This window comes from Candida theae (genome assembly GCF_024610275.1).
Source record: "Candida theae strain CBS 12239 chromosome Unknown scaffold7, whole genome shotgun sequence".
NCBI classification, from domain to species: Eukaryota; Fungi; Ascomycota; class Pichiomycetes; order Serinales; family Debaryomycetaceae; genus Lodderomyces; species Lodderomyces theae.
In genome coordinates, this window is record NW_026261433.1 from 210,917 (window position 1) to 233,115 (window position 22,199).

General features: G+C 40.6%; 12 protein-coding genes across 12 annotated transcripts; 6 read left to right on the forward strand and 6 right to left on the reverse strand. All coding sequences in view use genetic code 12, as the record gives it.

Moving 5' to 3' along the window:
* Positions 1-712: 712 nt before the first annotated feature.
* Positions 713-1,486, forward strand: SDH2 (succinate dehydrogenase iron-sulfur protein subunit; the record flags this gene model as incomplete). The annotated part of the gene is made up of 1 exon (XM_051751602.1): positions 713-1,486. One exon carries the CDS (start codon positions 713-715, stop codon positions 1,484-1,486), a length of 774 nt encoding a protein of 257 aa, XP_051609211.1.
* Positions 1,487-1,698: 212 nt separating this feature from the next.
* Positions 1,699-4,131, forward strand: MED5 (Med5p; the record flags this gene model as incomplete). Its single annotated transcript, XM_051751603.1, has 1 exon — positions 1,699-4,131. One exon carries the CDS (start codon positions 1,699-1,701, stop codon positions 4,129-4,131), a length of 2,433 nt encoding a protein of 810 aa, XP_051609212.1.
* A 22-nt stretch (positions 4,132-4,153) lies between these two features.
* On the reverse strand, positions 4,154-5,824 carry KGF57_002304 (uncharacterized protein; the record flags this gene model as incomplete). The annotated part of the gene is made up of 1 exon (XM_051751604.1): positions 4,154-5,824. The coding sequence occupies one exon, from the start codon at positions 5,822-5,824 to the stop codon at positions 4,154-4,156; it is 1,671 nt and encodes a 556-aa protein (XP_051609213.1).
* A 69-nt stretch (positions 5,825-5,893) lies between these two features.
* On the reverse strand, positions 5,894-6,718 carry CRG1 (Crg1p; the record flags this gene model as incomplete). The annotated part of the gene is made up of 1 exon (XM_051751605.1): positions 5,894-6,718. One exon carries the CDS (start codon positions 6,716-6,718, stop codon positions 5,894-5,896), a length of 825 nt encoding a protein of 274 aa, XP_051609214.1.
* Positions 6,719-8,526: 1,808 nt separating this feature from the next.
* Positions 8,527-9,492, reverse strand: SRR1 (Srr1p; the record flags this gene model as incomplete). Its single annotated transcript, XM_051751606.1, has 1 exon — positions 8,527-9,492. The coding sequence occupies one exon, from the start codon at positions 9,490-9,492 to the stop codon at positions 8,527-8,529; it is 966 nt and encodes a 321-aa protein (XP_051609215.1).
* A 1,922-nt stretch (positions 9,493-11,414) lies between these two features.
* Positions 11,415-13,088, reverse strand: MTG2 (putative GTPase; the record flags this gene model as incomplete). Its single annotated transcript, XM_051751607.1, has 1 exon — positions 11,415-13,088. One exon carries the CDS (start codon positions 13,086-13,088, stop codon positions 11,415-11,417), a length of 1,674 nt encoding a protein of 557 aa, XP_051609216.1.
* Positions 13,089-13,217: 129 nt separating this feature from the next.
* On the forward strand, positions 13,218-14,537 carry DBP8 (ATP-dependent RNA helicase; the record flags this gene model as incomplete). The annotated part of the gene is made up of 1 exon (XM_051751609.1): positions 13,218-14,537. One exon carries the CDS (start codon positions 13,218-13,220, stop codon positions 14,535-14,537), a length of 1,320 nt encoding a protein of 439 aa, XP_051609217.1.
* Positions 14,538-14,545: 8 nt separating this feature from the next.
* On the reverse strand, positions 14,546-15,145 carry KGF57_002309 (uncharacterized protein; the record flags this gene model as incomplete). Its single annotated transcript, XM_051751610.1, has 1 exon — positions 14,546-15,145. One exon carries the CDS (start codon positions 15,143-15,145, stop codon positions 14,546-14,548), a length of 600 nt encoding a protein of 199 aa, XP_051609218.1.
* A 156-nt stretch (positions 15,146-15,301) lies between these two features.
* BRF1 (transcription factor TFIIIB subunit) lies at positions 15,302-16,960 on the forward strand (the record flags this gene model as incomplete). The annotated part of the gene is made up of 1 exon (XM_051751611.1): positions 15,302-16,960. One exon carries the CDS (start codon positions 15,302-15,304, stop codon positions 16,958-16,960), a length of 1,659 nt encoding a protein of 552 aa, XP_051609219.1.
* Positions 16,961-17,109: 149 nt separating this feature from the next.
* On the forward strand, positions 17,110-19,311 carry SDA1 (Sda1p; the record flags this gene model as incomplete). Its single annotated transcript, XM_051751612.1, has 1 exon — positions 17,110-19,311. One exon carries the CDS (start codon positions 17,110-17,112, stop codon positions 19,309-19,311), a length of 2,202 nt encoding a protein of 733 aa, XP_051609220.1.
* Positions 19,312-19,416: 105 nt separating this feature from the next.
* On the reverse strand, positions 19,417-20,106 carry HMO1 (Hmo1p; the record flags this gene model as incomplete). The annotated part of the gene is made up of 1 exon (XM_051751613.1): positions 19,417-20,106. One exon carries the CDS (start codon positions 20,104-20,106, stop codon positions 19,417-19,419), a length of 690 nt encoding a protein of 229 aa, XP_051609221.1.
* Positions 20,107-20,939: 833 nt separating this feature from the next.
* MCT1 ([acyl-carrier-protein] S-malonyltransferase) lies at positions 20,940-21,911 on the forward strand (the record flags this gene model as incomplete). The annotated part of the gene is made up of 1 exon (XM_051751614.1): positions 20,940-21,911. One exon carries the CDS (start codon positions 20,940-20,942, stop codon positions 21,909-21,911), a length of 972 nt encoding a protein of 323 aa, XP_051609222.1.
* Positions 21,912-22,199: the final 288 nt, after the last annotated feature.

The following is a 22,199-nucleotide window of genomic DNA, read 5'->3' on the forward strand; positions in this document are numbered from 1 at the left end:
TACAGAGCAGCTGAGTGCTACAGAGAAGCTTTCAACTCTAGACAAAGCACAAGCACACCATGAATGTGACATCTCTCAAACTTTAATGATTTGATTGCACAGTTGAGCATATCTCAAAAAGCATCTTCTCCCTTCAATAAGCTCTATTTGCTGAACCCTAGTTCAACAGTGGGTTGAGAGGATCCCAGAGTATCTATGTATATGTATGTATATGCTCTCGCTCCACTTGGAATCGTACACAATTTCCTGCGTTGTATTTATTCAAACATAGTGTGCCTATACCCCTACCCCAGATTTTGTTTTGTGTGGGGGGAGAGGAAGGGAGGACGAAAACACAAGCATAAGAAAAGTGTTCCAGCTGAACAACCTAAGCGGAAGTGGGCCAGTGCAAGCTAGCCACCACCTCTCCTGCGGCTCATGCTACTCTTATGCTGTGTCAGTGGTTTTGGAGGTAGTGGTGTTACAACTACTCCCAACTAGCGTACTTTTGTATTTGAAATCTTCATCAGCCAATAGAAAAACTGGAATTTGTAAACCCTCACTTTAATTATGTATGACCCGGGATTTTACGCACTAAATTCGTTTGACAGAAATAAAACAGGGAGAAAAAAAAAAAAAAAAAAATTCTCTACATTTCACCTACAACTCCAGAGACTCTACTAACGCTCACTCCTTCTGCCAGTCATTACTATATTTATTCACTCATCACATTATGTTCAGATCCTGTCTCCGTAGATCAGTCAGAAGTTTAGCCACCGTTGCTGAAGAAAAAACTCCAAGGCTCAAAAAATTCCAAATTTATAGATGGAACCCAGATACTCCAGAAGTGCAACCTAAAATGAAGGAATACGAAGTGGACTTGAACAAGTGTGGTCCTATGGTCTTGGACGCTCTTTTGAAGATCAAAAACGAGGAGGATGCTACTCTTACTTTTAGAAGATCCTGCCGTGAAGGTATCTGTGGGTCATGTGCCATGAATATTGGTGGTAGAAATACCTTGGCTTGTTTATGCCGTATAGATACGGACACTTCAAAAGATACCAAGATTTACCCATTGCCTCACATGTTTGTTGTTAGAGATTTGGTACCAGATTTGACACATTTTTACAAACAATACAAGTCTATCGAACCATACTTGCAGAGAAAAGAACAACCCGCTGACGGTAGGGAGAACTTACAAAGCATCGCCGATAGAGCCAAATTGGATGGTTTGTACGAGTGTATTTTGTGTGCTTGTTGCTCAACTTCATGTCCTTCTTACTGGTGGAATCAACAACAATATCTTGGTCCAGCTGTTTTGATGCAAGCTTACAGATGGTTGATTGACTCTAGAGACCAAGCCAGTGCCAAGAGAAAAGCAATGTTGCAGAACTCCATGTCCTTGTATAGATGCCACACCATTATGAACTGTGCCAGGACTTGTCCTAAAGGGTTGAACCCAGGTTTGGCAATTGCCGAGATCAAGAAATCAATGGCATTTGATTAAATAGAGTCATATCAAGTATATTATTTCACGCTTCAAGTTCAATGTGTTCGTTGTAGTGATTTGGTTTCTTGCTCCGAGTGAAAGCTCGGTCGCGAGCCTCGCATATCGACCTAGTTTTTTTTTTATTTTTTTTTTTTATTTTTTGTTTTCACTCGTGTAAAAAGCGACGCTTTCAAAGCCAAGGATTAATCAGTTAGGACTCTTTGATTCACATGCACAAGCTCCTAGATTTGCTTCATGAGGCAATTGCCAAAAAATTACCCCAGAAGTCGTTCATACTCTTACTGGCTCTATGTACGCCAGTTAGTGGTGATGAAATCATACGAATATTTCAATCTCCACTCAACGATGAACAAATTCGCCTCTTTGTGGATTGGGCGACAAGCTCGATAAACAATTGTCGCCAATTCTGGACCAATTTGGGGAAAGTCGAAGATGGGGTACAAGTGAGGTACTTACAAGAGGTGAGGAGAGAATACCGTCACCAGGATTTTGTTTACAATGAGTTCACGAGATATGCGTCGGAGTATTTGAAGAGCAGAACGCCGTCTTCTGAAGTTGTCAATGAGCTTGTACATTTGCTTGGTGTTGCAGAGGACTCATCTTCGGGCGAGTTTATTGAGTTGTTCAAGTTGGTTAAGCAGACAGGATACAACTTGCAATTGCGTACGCGAGGTGTACTTACGACGGATCAATTGAATCGGTTGGCTGACTTGAAATTGATAGAGACAGAACATACTGAGGACACACTAGAGGCTGCAGTTTCTCTTGACGTCACCACTAAGCTTGATACGTATCTCGAGGTGAAGAGGAAATTATGGATTTATCAAATAACTCGTGATTTTAGCAAGCTACAACTTTACAAAGATACTGGTAGCTTCTTACGCCATTTCAAAGCCCTAGTTGCCAATCAGGATAACCATAAAGTGGCACAGGCGATGGTTCTGCTGTTTCCGTTTGACGTTGTTGGGTTTCATTTATTCAATGTCCGGTATTTCATACTGACCGTAGTGCTTCCGATATTAAAGGATCTAGGCGCTAGTGTAGAAGAGCTAGATGTCACGAACGAAATTGAACAGTTATTGATACCCAGGACTCCACCAGACCTAAAGAAGTTAAAGGACTTACTCAACTCTGATCCTGAATTTGTTTCACTTGAAGAGAGTGGGATTATACAGTTCATTTCTGACTTGTCGAAAGCGGGCTCTCAAGATGTGGTGTGTGAAACCATATTGGATTGTATGAGAGAGTTTATCGGCACAAGGCAATTAGAGAAATTGAATCGATTATTGCTTGCACTTTTGAGCAACATTGACATGGTAAACATTATTTTGTTTCACACTGATTTGTCTATTTTGTACATATTGATTGACTATGTTGATTTTGAGGCATTTACCATGGGACCTGACGAAGACTTTCAAGATGTTTACTCATATTGCGGAGTTGCTGTTCTCAATATCTTCTTAATCTTGGAGGTTTTCCAGATTGACTTGTCCAAAATCGAGCTCAATTCATACACTGTTTCCTTAGTAAACAATTTTTACTATCGCTTGGGTGATAACCTCACAAATAATACCCCCATGGAGAAGGACAACGATGATTTGACGATTATTGGCAATTACAACACTTTAGTAACTGAATGGATCAATGCGTTATTTGACGATTCAAATGACGGATTATCGGATGAATTAATGAAGAGTTTGAGCATCAAGCAAATCTACAAGCTAATGGCAATCATCTACAAGCAAGCGATCATGGCGACAAAGTTGGGGAAAATCAGTATGGCGATATTGAGTAATGGACTAGATTATTTGTCACAACCATTTCTTCTACCTGTGGCGGTTTGTCTTATTAAATGGATGGCCAGGGATGATAAGAACTCACCATTGTATAAACAAGTGATTTCTGATTTGATAAAGTCAAATATTGGTGCTGACGCAAATCCCACATCAAGAGCTATGTTGAATATCTGCGGAAACGACGTTTCAAGCGTTGTTGGTGATGCCAGAATCAAACAGTATATCCATTACAAGGATGAGACAACGTCTACTGCAAATGTATGGGAAAAAGTCAACTTTACTTCCAAATTTAACCAATTTGACATTCTTTTGAAAAATAAACGTGAGACAATGATTTACTTGATTCAGGAGGTGTATGCATTTCAGGAAACAAAAGACGAAAACATCAAACTTTTCATCAACTTGTTAGTCTCAATACTGATTTTAGATTCAATTCAGAATGGAGACGACGTGGTGTACTGGAAGCAAGAATTGAACAAGACTTCAAGTCAAGACGTAGGAAACAGCAGCAGCAGCAGCAGCAGCAGTAGTAGTAGTACTGATGATGTCTTTTCATGTACATTGGATTACCACTATTCGTCAATTTTCAATGACGATGTTGACAAAGTCACAGAAGATGTAGAGGATTTCACAAACACTAAGGGTGACGACGAACAAGGCGACATTGAAATGAAAGTGCCGACTAGTGATGAAGTAAAGTCAGCACAGCATCAATTGATTTTGCAGGATAGTTTACTCGCGCATTTCAAAGCTATCAAAGACAAGACAACACACAATAATTTGTTTTACAACACAGTGAGATTACTCACTGACAAAATTTTGGAAGAGTTGGATACTTGGAGTTGAAAGAGCATCTCTTATGTACGGTCTAAATAAACAATTCTCCACTAATTACTCGCGGCTTGACTTTTATATCTTTAGGCTTCTGCTTTATTGGAGGCGGCTTCTTTACGATTGGCGTAATGACTTTCTCGAGAGGAAGTTCTGCTTGCTTTTTCTTGTCTGCCTCAAACTGCTTTCGACTCGACTCGCTCACACTTTTGCCTTCTCCCCCGCCTTGCATACTTTTGGGCAATTTTCGTTTCGGACCCTTGGCTCTACTCTTTGTAGCATGTGTTAAAGCTTTTCCATCAGCTTGCAGTGGACCACTCTTAACACTCACTGCTTTTGTTTGAGGAAACGTCAGGGCTTTGGTCAATGGAGGTCCTTGTGACAAGAGAGCGCCTAGCTTGTGCCCAAAGGACAAATCTTCAGGGGCGCGATCAGCTTCAGGAGATGACTTTTTACCCCGTGACTGCTTCAAACTTAAATCGTCCGTGGCCGCTTTCTTTAAAGGTTTCTTTGGCGGTTTTTTGTGGGCCATTTTACTCAATTGTGCACGCAACTCTTCGCTATCCCTTTGCTCATAAGTGGATGGATTGTGTTTTGGCTTTTCAGGCTTGGGTGGCGACATTTTCTGCAACTTTGACCTAAGATCAAAAGAGTCTTTCTCTTCGTAATTAATTGTCTTTGCTTGTGGCTTTACCAGTGTTGGTTTTGTGATTGATTTGAACTTTGCTTGAAATTCAGCTGGCGGTTCATCTGTGGTTTTGATCTTGGGTTTGGGTTTCACCGCTGGAGGGGCCTTGCTCTGGGCTCCTTCGACGGGCTTCTTCAATTTCAGGAATTGTGTCATAAATTCAGGCTCTGGGTCCTTTGGCTTTTGCTTATTGTAAAGTTCCAAATGCTTAGGTTTACTTGGCTTGATAAGCAGTGGCTTTGAGTTGGATTTTGATTCCGGTGATTTGCTAACTGCGCTGTCTATCCAGCTGGTTGGTTTTGACCTACCGGGTGTAGCGTTTATCGGAGGTGGCGGTGATGAAGTCTGCTTTGTAATTACAGTCGATTTTGACGATGACAATGAGGATAGCCAGTCCGGCTTGTCTGGCTTTGGCTTGGGATCCGGCAACTTAGATGATGCACTTTCTAGACTCTTTGTGGTAGCCTTTCCAGACTTGATCAAATTTTCAATGTCTCGGAAAGATCTATGCCCACCAGGTTCTGATCCACTAGTTTGCAGGACAGCTCCCGTCTTGTACACAGCTGGCTTTGGCTTTAGTGGTTTAATTGGTGCCTCTTTTCTAGCTATTGGCTTTAGTAATCCAATGGAATCCTCGTATTTTCGTTCAGGTAGTTTTGGTGGAGCTTCCTCGTCAACCTTTGACCTTCGAGGTAATGCCGGTGGTTGCTCCTCTTCCTGTTCGACTCGCCTATTTGGTAAAGGGGGAGCAAATTCGTCGTCATTCTTCGTTTTGGTTGATCTGTTGAATTTGAGATCTGGGGCTGAAATACGGTGCAGGGATCTAAAGTTCGACGGCGATTGATAATTGCTATCTCTTTTGACTGGCGATGAACTATTCAGCCTCGACGCCAACTCATCTATATTGCGCTGCAATTCTCTTTGCCTTTGACGATCCTCTTTGAGCCTCTCCTGTGACAATTGAGAAAGACTAGATAGAAAGTCATCCACTTTTTTTGATGATGGTGACACCTCAGTCATCTTTGATTTGGTTGGAGGAATAGGAAAGAGAACAAAAGTTCGCGCGGCTTTCAAAAAAGTTAAACTAGTCTATTTCTTATACACAATTTCAAAGTGGGAGATATTGTATAAGGACTCTTCATCTTCAAGCCATTCTTCCCACTTTGCAATGGTCTCTTTACACACTTCTTCATTCTTTTTAGCATCGTTTGGATAAATGACCTCCCCTCCATTTTTGATTCTATTCACCGTCAATTCCACCCATTTCTTTTTAGCATCAAGATCATCCGCCAACAACCAATAAGATTTTGTGGTTGTGATGTTTCCTGGCTTGTAACCAGCTCTAATGGCCTTTTCTCTCAATGTTCGGCCTGCTCTTACATCAGTTGATACGGCATTCTTGGCCTTTGCAATGAAGAAATCACTTAACAGTTTGTACTTTTCTGGCGACGCAATGATCGATTCCAAATCTGCATCCTTCACTGCAACGAATCCTCCTGGTTTAGCGACTCTGGCCAACTCCTTCAATCCTTTAATTGGATCTTGCAAGTGAATGACCACCTGATGCGCATACACCAAGTCGAAAGTGTTGTCTTCAAAAGGCAATTCATAAACTGATCCAATTTGAAACTTGATATTGTCAAGTTGAGGTTCTGTAGTTTCTTTTAAATTGTTTGCAGTGTCAATTAGTTCACTTGTTGGTTCAACACCAATAACAGATCCACCTGAGGTGAGATAGTTTTTCGCCAAATCGATTGTGATAGATCCAGGCCCACAGCCCACATCTAAAACGTGAAAATTAGGCTTAAGCACGGTGGTGATGAATTTGGTGGAGTTATCAACGGTTCTCCAGGCATGAGTATCTGATACTGCTTTTTTGTAACCTTTGCTGTAGTATGCTTGTTCGTTTGCCATTTTTGAGTCAAGGGTAGCTGAAGTGTATGTAGATGGTAGTGTTTCTAAATGTCCAGGGGTAGAATTGTAGACTATATGTATATATATTTTGTTTGTTTGTTGGTTTGGTTCTCGGCTTTAGTATAAGTCGGACTTTTTAACTTTATAGGAAGTTAGCCGAGGAAATTTTGAGTAAACAAATACTGACAGTTGATGATATCATAGTTCGGGTAATACATGCACGAAGCGATTAGCACACATGCATCACGATCAAATTTTGGTAATCATTCCTGGAACATCACAGAGTCTTAACGAACAACCAATAAGCTAGATGTTTTGCAGTAGAATTGACAAAGATGAGAACCTCGGAATCCTGGTCAAATGTGGAAAAGTTTTCAATTGACAACTTGAGCTGCGTGGAACACATTGATTCGACCAGCCTTCTCCAGCACAGCTCTAAAACATCCCCACAGGTATTATCGTCTGTCTAAACAATAAGCTCCTCCAGATACCATCAGCGATTCAAGAGCAAACGTACAGCGGAGTTGACAGAGATTGCAACTTTATTTTCCGCATTAGTAACCGAAGCAGGCCCAACGAGAAAGAGAAGACGTTTAGTGAAGTCATGAAGAACAAAGGGTCCTCGAAAGGTCCTCATGTAAGAGTAAATCTGCTACACACAGTAAACCCTTTCAGGTATGGACTCGAACAAAACAATCCTATGAGTTTCATCTGTGTGCATTGAAAATCCCTCTTATAATGATTCCACAGTCTTACTTGGAGCAAAACTAAGGTTACTTTATTTGGGAAAGATTCCAGTGAGGTTACCATGGACAGAATTACCCAGTGTATACTCTGGCGGGGGTGGGGGTCGAGTCTCTCCGTCGGTTTGAACTTTGCTCCATCTCTCTCCCCCCGTCAATTCAGAAAAATATGCTTCAAGGCGGGTCCACCATTGAGTTGCACAAAAGACGAGAATACACAAAACAGAAGTTTTCAAAAATTTCTTTTTTTATTTTTTATTTCTGTTATTCTTTTATTCTTTTATTCCTTTTTTTTTTTTTAAAAAAAAAAGACGTCTTTAAGTTTTAGTTTTACGAATTGTTCAGATCTCTTTATCCATTTTATAACCTCTATGGCGTATAGCCAAAGTAATCTGCCAAAACGTTTGTGTTTCCGATCAGATGATCATTGAAATTTCTCATTTTCTCTTGGCGGTGGTTCAGTTACGATTTTTCCTTTTTCATATGTATGGAGAATATTGCGTGCATCCCGCCTCCGCCTCGTAGCAAATAAATCAGGTGGTTAAGCATATCACACAAATAGATGCACTGCAAGGTATCTAAAAACGCTTAGACCTGCATTTCGCATTAGCAATAAAAATACCGATTATTCAGATCATGAAAGTGCAGCTACAACAGACACCTAATTATGGGGTATCTCAGTTAGTGTATGCTGGGAGGGTTTAGGCAACCGTGGAATGAAAGCGAGTGAGTAAATCGAGGTTCGTTCTAAACTAAAGATACAGATACCATGTGTCCTTTTGTGCGTTCTGCTGCTCTCTCAATGCTGTTTCATCTACGGAGAAGTAGATTGATGCTCAGCATAGGATATGCTTTGAAAACCATCGAAGACTCTAACACTTTTTTTTGTAGCAACTACGAAATACCTCTTACAGTGAAGAATGCAACACATGATTTCAGTAATGCAAAAGTTTGAAATTCTATAAAGACTCGTGAAAAACTATCAGAAAGGAAATAAAACCAAAAGTGGAAAGAAATGCAAAGAAGAAAGTGAACCAAAAATAATATCCAAACCTGAGAGAGTTGTCAGCTCTTTGTTTCCAATACAGTGTACGAATCAGTTGATGACAAGGAGCTTACCGAGTGTACAACCGTCAAATCGATGAAATCGAGGACAGCTGTTGATCCAGGAGTGGTAGTTACCACAGTTGACGCAGTTGCACAAATGGATTTGGATGAAGTGGAAAGATTTCGACTTTGTGATTCAGTTTGCCTTTGGCGTCGACCCATAATCTCTTCAATTGTCTTTGTCATGAAATCGAGTTTGTAGTTCAATGGTTTCCCAAACGTGTAGTCGATTCCATATTGCTTGAACAATTGTAGATCTTGTGGTGAATTTCTCGTTGTGACGGCAATTAAACTAGTGGCATCAAATTGTGAATCATTCCTTATAAATTGAGCAATGTCCAACCCCGAAATGTTAGGCATTTCTATGTCAATGAAAATGGTGTCAAATTTGCTGCCAAGGACAATTTTCTCTACTTGTGTCGAGTCTTGGATCTGAGTGATTGAACATCTTGGATATAATTTTAGTAGAATCCGGTTTAGAATTTTGAGGTTGATGATGTTGTCGTCAACAATTAGGAACTTGTGTTGTTGTAGATTTGGCATGGATAGGTTGAATTTGTTTGTAGGTGGTTGGGGTTTTACTTGTGGGCTTACAACTGACTTTTCGAAGGGTGTAATGGGACTGCAGTCCTCCTGTAGTGACATGTGCTCCAATGGCTTAGTCACTACATCCATAACTTGACTTTTAGCATCATCGTAATCTTCTTCAGCGCTGCTTTCATCATCAGCTTGGTTGTTTCTGTCACTGGTCCTACTTTTGACTGAGCATAAATCTTGTGAAATCTCGAGGGATAGCTGAGGTTTTATTGAAAAGTAGTCTAGAGTATCTTGCCAACTATCCGTGAGTGATTTTACTGGAGTGGTTGGTAGCGAAATCAGCGGTAGTGAAGATGTGCAAGAAGCAGGAACGTTCTCTTGACTCATGATGAACTAGTTGTGAATGGTTTGAAACAGGTACAAGATACCGAACAGAAAGAGAGGCCCTCGTCTTCATGTAGCTACTTGAGTTCGAGAGGAATATTGAGGTTGTTTTAAATAACAGACACCAATAGAATGTACACAATACGAATCTTTCTTTCTCTCTTTCTCCTCTCTTTCTATTTGGTTTACTCCCTCTCTAATACCTCTGGGGGGTTCTCTTTTGCTTTGTTTTTGCTTTGTGTGCTTATTATTCACGCGGGTGTTGTGCCTTATTAGAGAAGAAGAAGAAGAAGAAGAAGAATGGTTATGAGTACTGCATAGATTACATGTACAAAGTCACAAAACAAAAAAAAAAGAAAAACATTTTTCTTCTCTCTCTTCTCTTCTGCAGCACCCGCCTTAGCTCTTTGCGCGCTCTTTTCTCTCTCGCTCTGCTTCTGTCTAATTATAGTTGAGCCATTTAATTTAGTGCAAAAAAAAAAAAAAAAAGAGGAAAACGATCATTATAAACCTCATCAAACCGCAAAAGCTTCAAGATCTCTAGTCAGTTTAAGCTTTACAGATTACAGTGTTGAGCAGATGACCTTATTTCTCAAGTCAAAATTAAGCTGAAATTGCTATAAAATTAATCCCCTTGTCATTAAATTTTTTTTTTTTTTACCTTGAGCCACAATTTTGACAAACCCACGTCTTTCCTTTATTGTTTTATACTTACACAAGAAATAATAGTAGTAGCGGTAATAGGAAGAAGATTATTCCCTTGTTCTATGCAGGCAAGGAAAAAGAACAAGAGCAACAACTAAGGTGAGCTACGTGTGCGTGTGTGTGTGTGCGTGTGTGTGTGTGCGTGTGTGTGTGTGCGTGTGTGTGTGTGTGTATTGTTGATAACGATTGCTTTGTTACTACATTGAGAACCCCCCCCTCCCCCTCCCCAAAAGGGGAAGACAAACGATCAGTCCGATACTTTACATTGCTGAGTAGTGACTTAAGTTAAGTTGGTTAGTAACTGTATCTCTGTGTATATGTGTCTGTCTATCTACCTGTCATTTGTAATTTTCCACAAATAGTGTTGAACAATTTATCCACAAAAAAGTAAGCAAAACAATACCACTGTTTTTCCCTGTGTTTCACCTTGGTATAATGATACTAATAATAATCTTAGTAACAATAACATTATTACAATTGTTCAATTTGAAACCTATTGGATGAGTTAATCTGCGGGTTTCAGATTTCAATTCCGTGGATTCCATGCATAATATTGCTCGGCCTCTAATTAAACACTGTCACATGCCACTTGATACACCTCAACGGATGGTCAATGCATTGAAGTTGAAGAGCCAACAGACTGTACTTCTGCACGAATTGTATCCCACCTTGGTAGTTAGTTGCCTACAAGGTGCGTACAGCGTAGTGTGTACTTTTTTTTTCTTTGCAAGATATGAGCTTCCACCTCCCCCCATAGAGACTAAGCAACAAAAGAAAACTTTCACTGAAATATTATAACGTGCCTCGGATTTCAAATAATTGGAACTCCGCATAATTAACACCCCTCAGAATTAAATTTACTAAAGCTCTGTGTGTGGATTATTTTTGGTTGCTATTGGTCGGTCGCCTCAAGCAATGCATAACCAGTGACGTCCCGATTTTTTAACCCTCTCTACAGCTTCCCTCTGAACTAAAAATATTTCGCTTAAATTCCCCCCCCCCCCACTTTCAAAACTTGTGGCTAATGGAGGAGTATCAACGTGGCTAATGGAAGAGCACCAACGCCGTTAAATTAGTTTAAACTGTCATCACTCTAGACGTTGAGACTGACCCACATTCCCTCTATACACAAGAAACAATCTTTGTCTATGTCCATTGCATTATCCACTCTCTATTTACAAAAATAATAAAAAAAAAAGAAAAACATACTTATGCTAATGTCATTTTCTGGCAACTTCACTCATCAACTCTAAACATTGATCGATGTTTTCACCCCTGGGCGCACAAACCGGCACAATTTTCCAACCATTATGCTTTGTATCCAAAACTTGCTTCAATGACTGATAATTTTCACCCTCAGTACTCAAATCAGCTTTAGTAGCCACAACCAAAACCTTTTTATCCTTCATCCGCTCTTCACCAACCTCATCAATCAATATTTGCAAGTCGGCAACTGGATCATCTGACTCCAAAGATACAACGAAAACCAACCCACGTGATCGCTCAATATGACGAAGGAAATCCAATCCCATGCCTTTATTTTCCGATGCACCTTTAATAATACCAGGGATATCTGCCACAGTAAAAGGATCAGAGTCAATACGATGCTGTATCGTACCTATAGTTGGTTGTAACGTTGTAAACTCCCAATGCCCCACCCTCGGCTTGGCTCTCGATATAGCACGTAATAAACTTGACTTTCCAGCATTGGGCAATCCAACTAGACCCAAGTCGGCAATTAATTTCAACTCAAGCAAGAAATGAGCTGTTATTCCTGGTCGGCCAATTTTGCAAAACCTAGGATTACGAACGTTTGCAGTTAAGAAATGCATATTTCCTAACCCACCTTTCCCCCCATGCAAAAGCAACAAGGGTTTACTTGTGACTCTGTCACAATCCATGCCTAGTATAGGAAACTGATCTTGTTGCAGCTCCTCAAATTCAATCTCTTCATCGTACTTGGTCACTTTGTCATTCAACTCTTGAAAGAAATCTCTCAGTTGGTAATATTCTTCATCATGCTCTTTAAAAATCCACCCTTCACCTGGCTTGTACCCTTGACGACTCAATTGAATATTGTTCTTGTCATAATCCATATCCAATTCAAGTTCCATATACACATCATCCAAAGAATCACCTTCCTTTTTAGATACATGTTTTTTGAAAACTGTTGGATCAGGAATCCACCGAATAACAGTTCCCAATGGTATATCAATAATCACATCCTCTCCATTCTTACCATCCAATTGGCCCCCTTTACCGGGGGAACCCAGTTTGGCAACATACCTCTTTTGCAAATAATGTAGCGAGTTCAAGTTACGATCCACAACATTAATGTAGATATTACCGCCATTACCACCGTCACCCCCATCGGGAGGTCCCGCTGTGGTTAAATTATCGCGGAAAAATGAAACTGCCCCATTACCTCCAGACCCACTTGTCAACTTCATAATCTTCAAATCGACAAACTTTTTGTTCTCAACCTTAGCTGCTTTTTTGGTTTTGGCGTGTATTAGATTTGAATAAAACACATGGTGTAAATGATGTGAGTTGCCTGAAAAGTAATCGGCTATACTTATGATATTCCTTGGTTTGGGAAGCTTGCGCTTGGATATAGGAGTTGTTGTTGTTGTTGTTGTTGTTGTTGTTGTTGTTGTTGTTGCTGTATCAGGGTGTTGAATGATTTGAGATATCTTGATTATCTGCAGCTCATCATTGGATATACTCTTTGAAACAACATCCTTTCCAAAAGCGTCTGGAAACTCATTATGAAAGGCATAGTTTGGCGTGAATGAGGTTGCAGATGACACAGATTTCCGTAAACGTGGTGATGTGGTAAGATCCCGGTACAGTAGTAGCCTCACCAGCACAAGATGTGATGTCCTATTTATCATTGCAAAGATACAGTCTTGATATTGTTGCACAGATCAAGCCAACTTGTATTTTATTTTATTTTATTTTATTTTTTTTTCTTCGCCAGAAATCTCCTTCGATGATCATCTCGAGACATTACTTCCCACCCCATGTCGTCACAACCATTTCAAGAACTTGGAGTCGCAAGATGGCTCAGTGAATCCCTTGAAGCAATGAAGATTCACAGACCCACTTCCATTCAAGCTGCATGTATACCGGCAATACTCAAGGGCCAAGACTGTATAGGAGGTGCCAAAACCGGGTCTGGTAAAACTATTGCATTTGCAGCGCCCATGTTGACACAATGGTCAGAAGACCCGTATGGGATTTTTGGATTGGTGCTTACCCCAACTAGAGAGTTGGCGTTGCAGATTGCCGAACAGTATACAGCTCTAGGGGCACAGATGAATATAAAAGTATGTGTTGTTGTTGGAGGTGAAGATTTTGTCAAGCAGACTTTGGAGTTGCAAAAGAAGCCACACTTCGTTATTGCTACACCTGGAAGATTAGCTGATCATATTTTGAATAGTGGAGAGGAAACCATTAGCGGATTGAGAAGAGTTCGATATTTGGTGTTGGATGAAGCTGATCGTTTGTTGAGCAATAGTTTTAGCAGTGATTTGGAAAGATGTTTTTCGGTTTTACCATCGAGTGACAAAAGACAGACCTTGTTGTTCACTGCTACTATAACAGATGCAGTCAAAGCGTTGAAGGATAAGCCACGTCCGGCGGGGAAACTCCCTGTGTTCATGCATGAAGTCGACACTGTTGACAAGGTTGCTATTCCATCCACTTTACTGATTGAATATGTATTTGTGCCTTCCTATGTGAAAGAAGCATATCTACATAGCATTCTACTTCTTCCAAAATATAAAGAATCAACAGCAGTCGTGTTTGTGAATAGAACAATGACTGCCGAAGTTTTGCGAAGATCGTTGCGGAAATTGGACTTTAGAGTGGCTTCGTTACATTCGGAAATGCCCCAATCCGAGAGAACAAACTCGCTACATAGATTCAAGGCAGGAGCCGCCCGAATTCTTATTGCGACTGATGTTGCATCTAGAGGTTTAGATATCCCCACAGTTGAACTAGTTGTGAATTTCGACATTCCAGCCGACCCTGACGACTTCATACATAGAGTTGGTAGAACCGCAAGAGCTGGAAGGAAAGGTGATGCAATCAGCATCATTGGGGAAAAAGATATCGAGAGGATACAAAGCATTGAAGAGAGAATCAATAAGAAAATGGAGTTGTTGGAGGAGATAAACGATGACAAAGTCATCAAAGACTCATTGAGTGCAATGACAACCGCAAAGAGAGAGTCAATGCTGGAGATGGAAAAGGAAGGATTTGGAGAAAAGAGAAGGATTAATAAACGAAAACACTTGAAGGAAGAGTCTCCTAAGAAGCTGAAAAAGTCAAAGAAGTGAATATGTATCTATTTAGTTTCTAAGAACCCTTCGACAATCAATGTCACGTTAATCGCTATCAAAGTGATAATCACACCTGTGATGCAAGCAGCTGTGGGTAAATTGTTGAAATTGTAAGTCGCAATCTTGTGTTGTGCATATCGATTAATTGTAATGTAATAACTTGACCCACTCACCACCAAAACAAAGAGAGACAACACCAACAATAAATAGGACACAGCAACTGAAAACTTGGTATGATTGAAGCCACTTTTTCTCTCATCTTGCGATTTCGATTTGTCATCTCCGGAGGTATCCAATTTAAAATTCAAAATTATCCCCAATGCAGTAAAGAATAACGAAGTTGCAAATCTGGTAAATGTTAAAAAAGTTCTTTCGGATTGTAGTACATCTCGTGGCTCAGAGCTCACAACTTTCATAACCAACGGATACGGAAAGTGTGGCAGAACATGAGCATTTTCCTCGTCATCGATGGTAGAAGGTCGTTTCAACTTATGTGGAGCTGTATGTGAGGAGTCTAAGTCTATTCTTTGGGCCCCACTAGATGTACCAGCATCTACCTGGCCGTAAGGCGTAACCTCAAACTCATTCGTGCTCTCACCTGCCATTTGCCCTAACACAAACGCCTCACATTAAAAGAGTTGACAATTTTTCTTTTTTTTTTTTTGTTTTTCTTCCCTTTCTCTCTCCTCTTCATTCCACAAACCATAAACAATTAGGCGAAGCTCAGACAGAAACAGAGACTGCTCCCCAGTACTAACATTATGAGCGTGAGAGTGCAGAAACAACAAAAATGTATCAACTGTGGTCATACACAGTTTGACGTGAATAGATACACGGCAGCTGGTGATGTGTCATGTCTCCGATGCGGTACAGTTCTTGAAGAAAATCCGATTGTGTCCGAGGTCCAGTTTGGTGAATCCTCTAGTGGTGCTGCCATGGTTCAGGGTGCCATGGTTGGCGCGGATCAGGCTAGAGCAACTTTTGCCGGTGGAAGACAAAATGCCATGGAGAGTAGAGAACAAACGATAACCAATGGGAAACGAAAGATTAGAAGAATAGCTGCTGCTTTGAAAATACCAGATTTTATTGCCGAAGCCGCTGGAGAGTGGTTCAAACTAGCGTTGACTATGAACTTTGTGCAAGGAAGACGGTCGAATAATGTGTTGGCTACTTGTCTTTACGTAGCGTGCCGTAAGGAAAAAACGCCACACATGTTGATTGATTTCAGTTCAAGATTACAAATATCGGTCTACTCTTTGGGTGCCACTTTTTTGAAAATGGTCAAGGCACTTCACATAACATCGTTGCCATTGGCGGATCCTTCTTTATTCATACAACACTTTGTCGAGAAATTGGATTTCAAAGACAAGGCAACGAAAGTTGCCAGAGATGCAACAAGGCTAGCGCAGAGAATGTCTGCTGATTGGATTCACGAAGGAAGGCGACCGGCAGGTGTTGCAGGTGCGTGTGTTTTGCTTGCTGCGAGAATGAACAATTTTAGAAGAAGTCATGCTGAAATTGTGGCCATCTCTCACGTTGGACAGGAAACATTGCAAAGAAGGTTGAATGAGTTTAAAAAGACCAAAGCGGCTCAGTTGTCAGTGCAGAGGTTCCGTAATGACGAAGAGGTGGAAAGTGCCAACCCACCTTCCTTTGAAAAGAATCGAAGGAATGAATTGAGAATAGCCCGTACTTTGCAGAGACAACAACAGGAGACTTTTAGCGATTTGGATAGCATGACGGAGGATGAGAAAATCCAGTACCTTGGCGATCTTTCCAAAGACGAACAACAGAAGCAAATATTAATGAATACGATAATGAGTGACATCACCATCAACAAGGACTTGATAAATGACCAAATTGAAAGGATTTTAAAATCCAAACGTAACAAAATGGAGCAGTCACTATACAAGACTCCGCACGAATTAGCTAAAGAGAAAATAGAGGAGGATGATTTGGACAAGATCTGGAACTTGAATTGGCCGAAAAACTTGGTTAAAAACTTGCCCACCACTGAAGATGTACTTAAACTAGTATCTTCTGAAGCGGAATTGAATTCAGACGACGATGATGCCGTGGTGGAAGAGAGCCAAATGACGCCGGAAGAAGTTGCTATGAAGGAGCGAATTTGGACGGGACTCAACCATGACTACATGGTGGAACAGGAACGCAAAAGATTGAAGCAAGAGGCTGATGAGATGACCGGAAACACGTCTGCTAATACAGCTGCTAGTCGCCGCAAAAGACAAAGATCCTCAGTACCGCCAGAAATCCAGAAAGAAATTGGTGATATTGTTTTGGATGAAGATGGAACTCCCAAAAGTGCCGGCGATAGTGCTAAAATGTATTTTTCAAAAACATCGGTATCAAGAAAGATCAACTACGAGTCATTGCAAGGTTTATTTGGGGAAAAGTTTTAATTGAATATATATATATATATAAATGCCGTTTTTGTGTCATATGATTTTTTTTTTTTTTTTTTCTTGTCTCTATTTTCCTCTTCCTCATCGCATAGAAATGATGTTACCTTTGCAATCTACGCTTCTTCTAATCAAAATCAACACAAGTTATGGGGAAACAAAGAAGAGCCGCTATTCTTCCAACCAACATCATCTTGTTGCAGAATGTTGTCAGAAGAGATCCAGAATCTTACCATGAAGAGTTTCTACAACAATTATCCCATTACGAATCTTTGAGAGACTTGTACTTGGAGAATCCCACTGGAGCTGATTCAAATTCAACAACCGAGTTTATTGAACTCATTGGATTCCTTTCGGCTGTTTGTAACTGCTATCCAAAGGAAACAAAAAACTTTCCCGAGGAATTGAAGACCATATTACTTGATAATCATCGTGATTTGGCTCCAGAATTGAGAGAAAAGATTATTCAATGTTTGACAATGTTGAGAAATAAGGACATCATCACCGCCGAAAGCTTGATACAGACGATATTTCCATTATTAACTGCATATGCTTCAGGACAAGTGCTAGCCGGGCAACATGTGAAGCAAATGAGACGTCAGATTTACTCGACATTGATTTCGCTATTAAAGTCGGTCAACACTGGTGCCAAGAATCAACGACTAAATAGATCCACGCAAGCTTTGCTTTTCAACTTGTTAGAACAGAAGGATACACAGGGACTATGGGCCACCAAATTAACCAGAGAACTTTGGAGAAGGGGAATCTGGGACGATTCAAGAGCAGTGGAAATCATGACACAAGCAGCATTACACCCCGATGTGAAAGTTGCCATTGCTGGTGCAAGATTTTTTCTTGGTGCTGATAAGGAAAGGGAAGAAAATTTCGAAGATTCTAGTGACGAGGAAGGGTTTGATATGGGTGCGTTGAAACACAAAATGGAGGTGAATAAAAAATCATCCAAGAGAGGAAAGAAATTGGAACAAGCAGTGAAGCAAATGAAGAAGAAAAACAGTACCAAGCATTCAGCCACGTATTTGAATTTCTCAGCAATACATCTTTTGCGTGATCCTCAAGGGTTTGCAGAACAGCTATTTGACAACCATTTGAGCTCTAAAAACTCCAACAAATTTGATTTGGATCAAAAAATCTTGTTTATGAACTTGGTTTCGCGGATGATTGGAACTCACAAGTTGATCGTGTTGGGAATTTACTCTTTTTTCTTGAAATACCTCACACCAAAGCAAAGAAATGTTACGCAGATCATGGCCGCATCAGCACAAGCTTCTCATGACTTGATCCCTCCAGAGAGCATTGAGTTGGTGGTTCGTAAAATTGCTGATGAATTCGTCAGTGATGGTGTTGCTGCCGAAGTAGCATCAGCAGGAATCAATACCATTAGAGAAATATTATCGCGTGCCCCATTGGCCATCGAAGCTCCCTTGTTGCAAGATTTGACAGAGTATAAAGGCTCAAAATCAAAAGCTGTTATGATGGCTGCAAGATCGTTGATTTCGTTGTATAGAGAAGTTGCACCGGAAATGTTGGCAAAGAAAGATCGGGGTAAAGTTGCCAGTATGGATTTGCAGAGAGGTGAAAAGAGTAAGTCCAAACCTCAATATGGTGTGGAGAACAATGTCACGTCAATTCCAGGATTGGAGTTGTTGGCGAAATGGAAGCAAGAGCAAGGACAAGCAAACTCTGATGAGGAGGCGGAAGATGCTAATTGGGAAGTTGATGAGGAAGAGGATGGCAGCGATGTCGAAGGAGAATGGATTCTGGTGGAGTCAGACAAGGAGATTGATATTTCTGATAGCGAGGATGAGACAAACAAGAAGGCAGAAGAATCGGACTTGGATCTTTCATCTGATGAAGAAGATAACACCGAAGAAGGTGATGATGAGAGACCGAAAAAGAAAGCCAAGCTCGAAGTTGATTCGAGCAATGCCTCCACTATAAACGACATCCTTTCTAGCCGAATCCTTACACCCGCGGATTTTGCGAAATTGGAAGAATTGAGGACGGAAGCTGGTGTTGCTAAATTGATGGGTGTTACAAATGAAGACGCAGTGGATTCTACCTCCTTGGTCGGAAAAGTCAAGTACAAACAATTGAGAGAAGAGAGAATCGCACAAGCCAAGGAAGGAAAAGAGGATCGTGGTAAGTTTGGCTCCAGAAAGGGTAAGAGAGATGCACCTCACTCCACTACGAACAAAGAGAAAGCTAGAAAGAAAAACTTTGTCATGATGATTCATAAAAAGGCAGTTCAAGGAAAACAAAAATTATCTCTTCGCGACAGGCAAAAGGTGTTGAGGGCCCATATAGATAAGCAGAAGATGAAGAAGAAGTAATAACAATTTTGCTTGTTTATTACTACTTTGGAAAATATACTAATACATAAAAGGGAAAAATTTCTTTTAAAAAAAAAAAATTGGAATAGGTCCAAAATGTCAAATTCATGGAGAGCTAGCGGCCAACTTCTTTTTCTTTTCTTTCTTTTCGTGCTTCTTTTTCTTCTTTTTTATTTCTTCTTGAGACAAAGTTGGAGCTGGTGCTTCAACTTCTTCTGTTTCAGCAACCTCTTCAATCAAAGGAGTTTCAGCCTCTTCGAATCCACTAGTATATGGATGCTCTGGACGCTTGTAGTCGGACCCATCTTTCAAACTTTGTTCATACTTGGCCTTTTCAGCATTGTAAAGTTTCAATTCATCTTCGTACTTGTGTTTCCATTTGGCTTTCTCCTCATCAGAGATGTTGTCCCAACGCTCTTTGACCAACTGGTTCAAGTCAATAGCTCCAAGATTTGGCAATCCCTTTTTCTTTCTCTCCTCAGCAATCAATTTACGCAAATGGAAGCTGAATGCAAAAAACATTGTCAATGGTTTCTTTGGTGCATTTGGATCCCTTTCAACCTTTCTTCTCTTTTGACCGTTAGCTCCAAGGCCGTGTTTCACAGAGGAAGCGGAATCAGCCGCTGCTTTCGTGGCTTCTTGAATTGCCTCCAATTGCTCTGCTGTGATATCTTCACTGCCTCCGGTGGCTACCTTGTAGAAATCAACCGCGTTTTTAGCAGCTTCCAGAGCCGCCTTGGATAATTCAAAAAGGGACGCAATCAACGCGTCCTTGCTTGCTTTTAGTTCTGACATTGCTGTTACCTGTTGCGTTTGCTGTTATGGTGTGTACTCCTCCGAACCTGGGTTACAACCTTTAATAGTCACTTTGTGTTGGTGTTTGTGTCCTGTCGACCTAGTGGTACCGTATCGCAGCAAATACAGTGTGGGGGAGGGGGGAGAGAGAAAAGAAGGCGAAGGAAATTTTTCGACGCAGGGAGAGGAAATGTTTGGGGTTTTAAAGATTTTCTTCTCGCTCGAAAGAGTTGACGAAAAAGAAAACGAGGACGTCGTACTTTCAGTGCGAACTTGGGGAACAGAATTTTCAGTACGGCGAGATTCTTGTCTGTAGGTGGGAATAAGGCGAGTGGACTAACTTACAAACAAAAACCACAACAAAGTACAAAACGCGAATTTTCCTTTTTTTATTTTAAGAAAAAGAAAAAGAAAAAGAAAAAGAAAAACACCCACCCGCGTCTCTTAATAATAAGGTGAATACACTCAACTCATTCCAAGCGTCTACTTTTCTTGAATTCGTGTGGCTCTTTGAATTCGGTGTCGTGTACCTTTGTAAGTTATGTCAGAGCTCCTTTTTCAAACTGAACTCTCATCCACTGTCAACAGAGTTGGACGCGCCGTGGAAAAGGCTTCTCGGTCTTTGCCCATCTGTGGATCATTTGGAACTCCTCCAAACAGCAAACGTGAGGGGTTGCCAATCCCGAAGGACGGATGCCTTGGTTTCAACAGTAGCCATTGTAATAATCTATGCGTCACGTGCAGTATCAACCCCGACAAAAAATTATGCGCTTCCAAAATTGCGATCCGCCCCCTCCCCCCCCTCAGAAAATTTACCCACCGCTTTCTCCTCTATGCTTGGTCAAATGATAGGCCAACAATTGCTCAACAGTACCAAAAAGTATGCCATTGCATGCCCAGGACAGGGTATAATACGTAACGGCTTACTCGAAGCAAACAAAAACTACCGCGATTTATTTCAACCATACTTGGATGAAGTTGATTCAGCTTTGAATTGCAACTTTTCACAATATTTGTTCCAGAGAGATGTAAATGACGATGAAATACGCCAATGGCTACAAAAAACTTCAAATGCTCAACCAGCAATCCTTGCATCTACTTATATTACACTCAAGACCTTTGAAAAGGTTCACGACGTAGGTTTATTAGACAATGCAAAATTCCTACTTGGACATTCGCTCGGTGAGTACACAGCATTAACACTAAGTGGAATATTTGACTTGTCCACTGCAGTTCAATTAGTGAGAAAAAGAGGGAGGTTGATGGAAGAAGTGGTAAAATCTGACAAGTTTGGGATGATTGCATTGATAATCAAACCGGAAAACGTGTCTGAAATTGTGGATTTGGCTACCAAGCACAATGTTTTGGGTAACGTTAATTCAAGATACCAAGTTGTCATTTCGGGTGAATTAGTAAAGCTTAGGGAATTTATTGATGTGTTGAAATCGGTGAACAAAAGGTCCTTGTTGAAAACAGAGCAGTTGCCAGTATCCATTCCATTTCACAGCGCAGTATTGAAGGATATCGTTCCAGGGTTGAGATCAGTCGTCGAGGGCAAGATAGGTACGCAACTGGTGCCAATCATTTCCAATTTAGATGGAGAAGTTTCTACAGATAGTTCTACAACTGTCGAAAAGGCCCTAACTGCAAACTACAAACCAGTTCAGTGGATGAAATCAATGGACAAGGTGATTGATTCAGATGTAGATACAGTCTTTAACCTTGGACCTGGCAAGATCATCAATGCTATTAACAAACGATACAATGTGAAATGCGTTCCTGTAGAGGATATTGAACTGTTTTAAAATAGAATAGCCTGTATACTAGACGCTGCGTGTGTAGACTCTATCAGATGATGAGTAACATTGGTTTTGTCCCTTGATCATGTATCAATCGATCAATCAATCAATCAATCAATCAATCAATCAATCAGAGTCAAAAAATAAAGAAAAAAAAAAAAAAAAAAGAAAAATTTACAATAAACCGCTGATAAATTTACCTTCTTTGAAACAATTTTGAAAATTTTCTTGCACTCTTTGTGTACGACTGTAGTAGTTAACAACAACCGCGCAAAAATGGCAAATGAGGTCCCA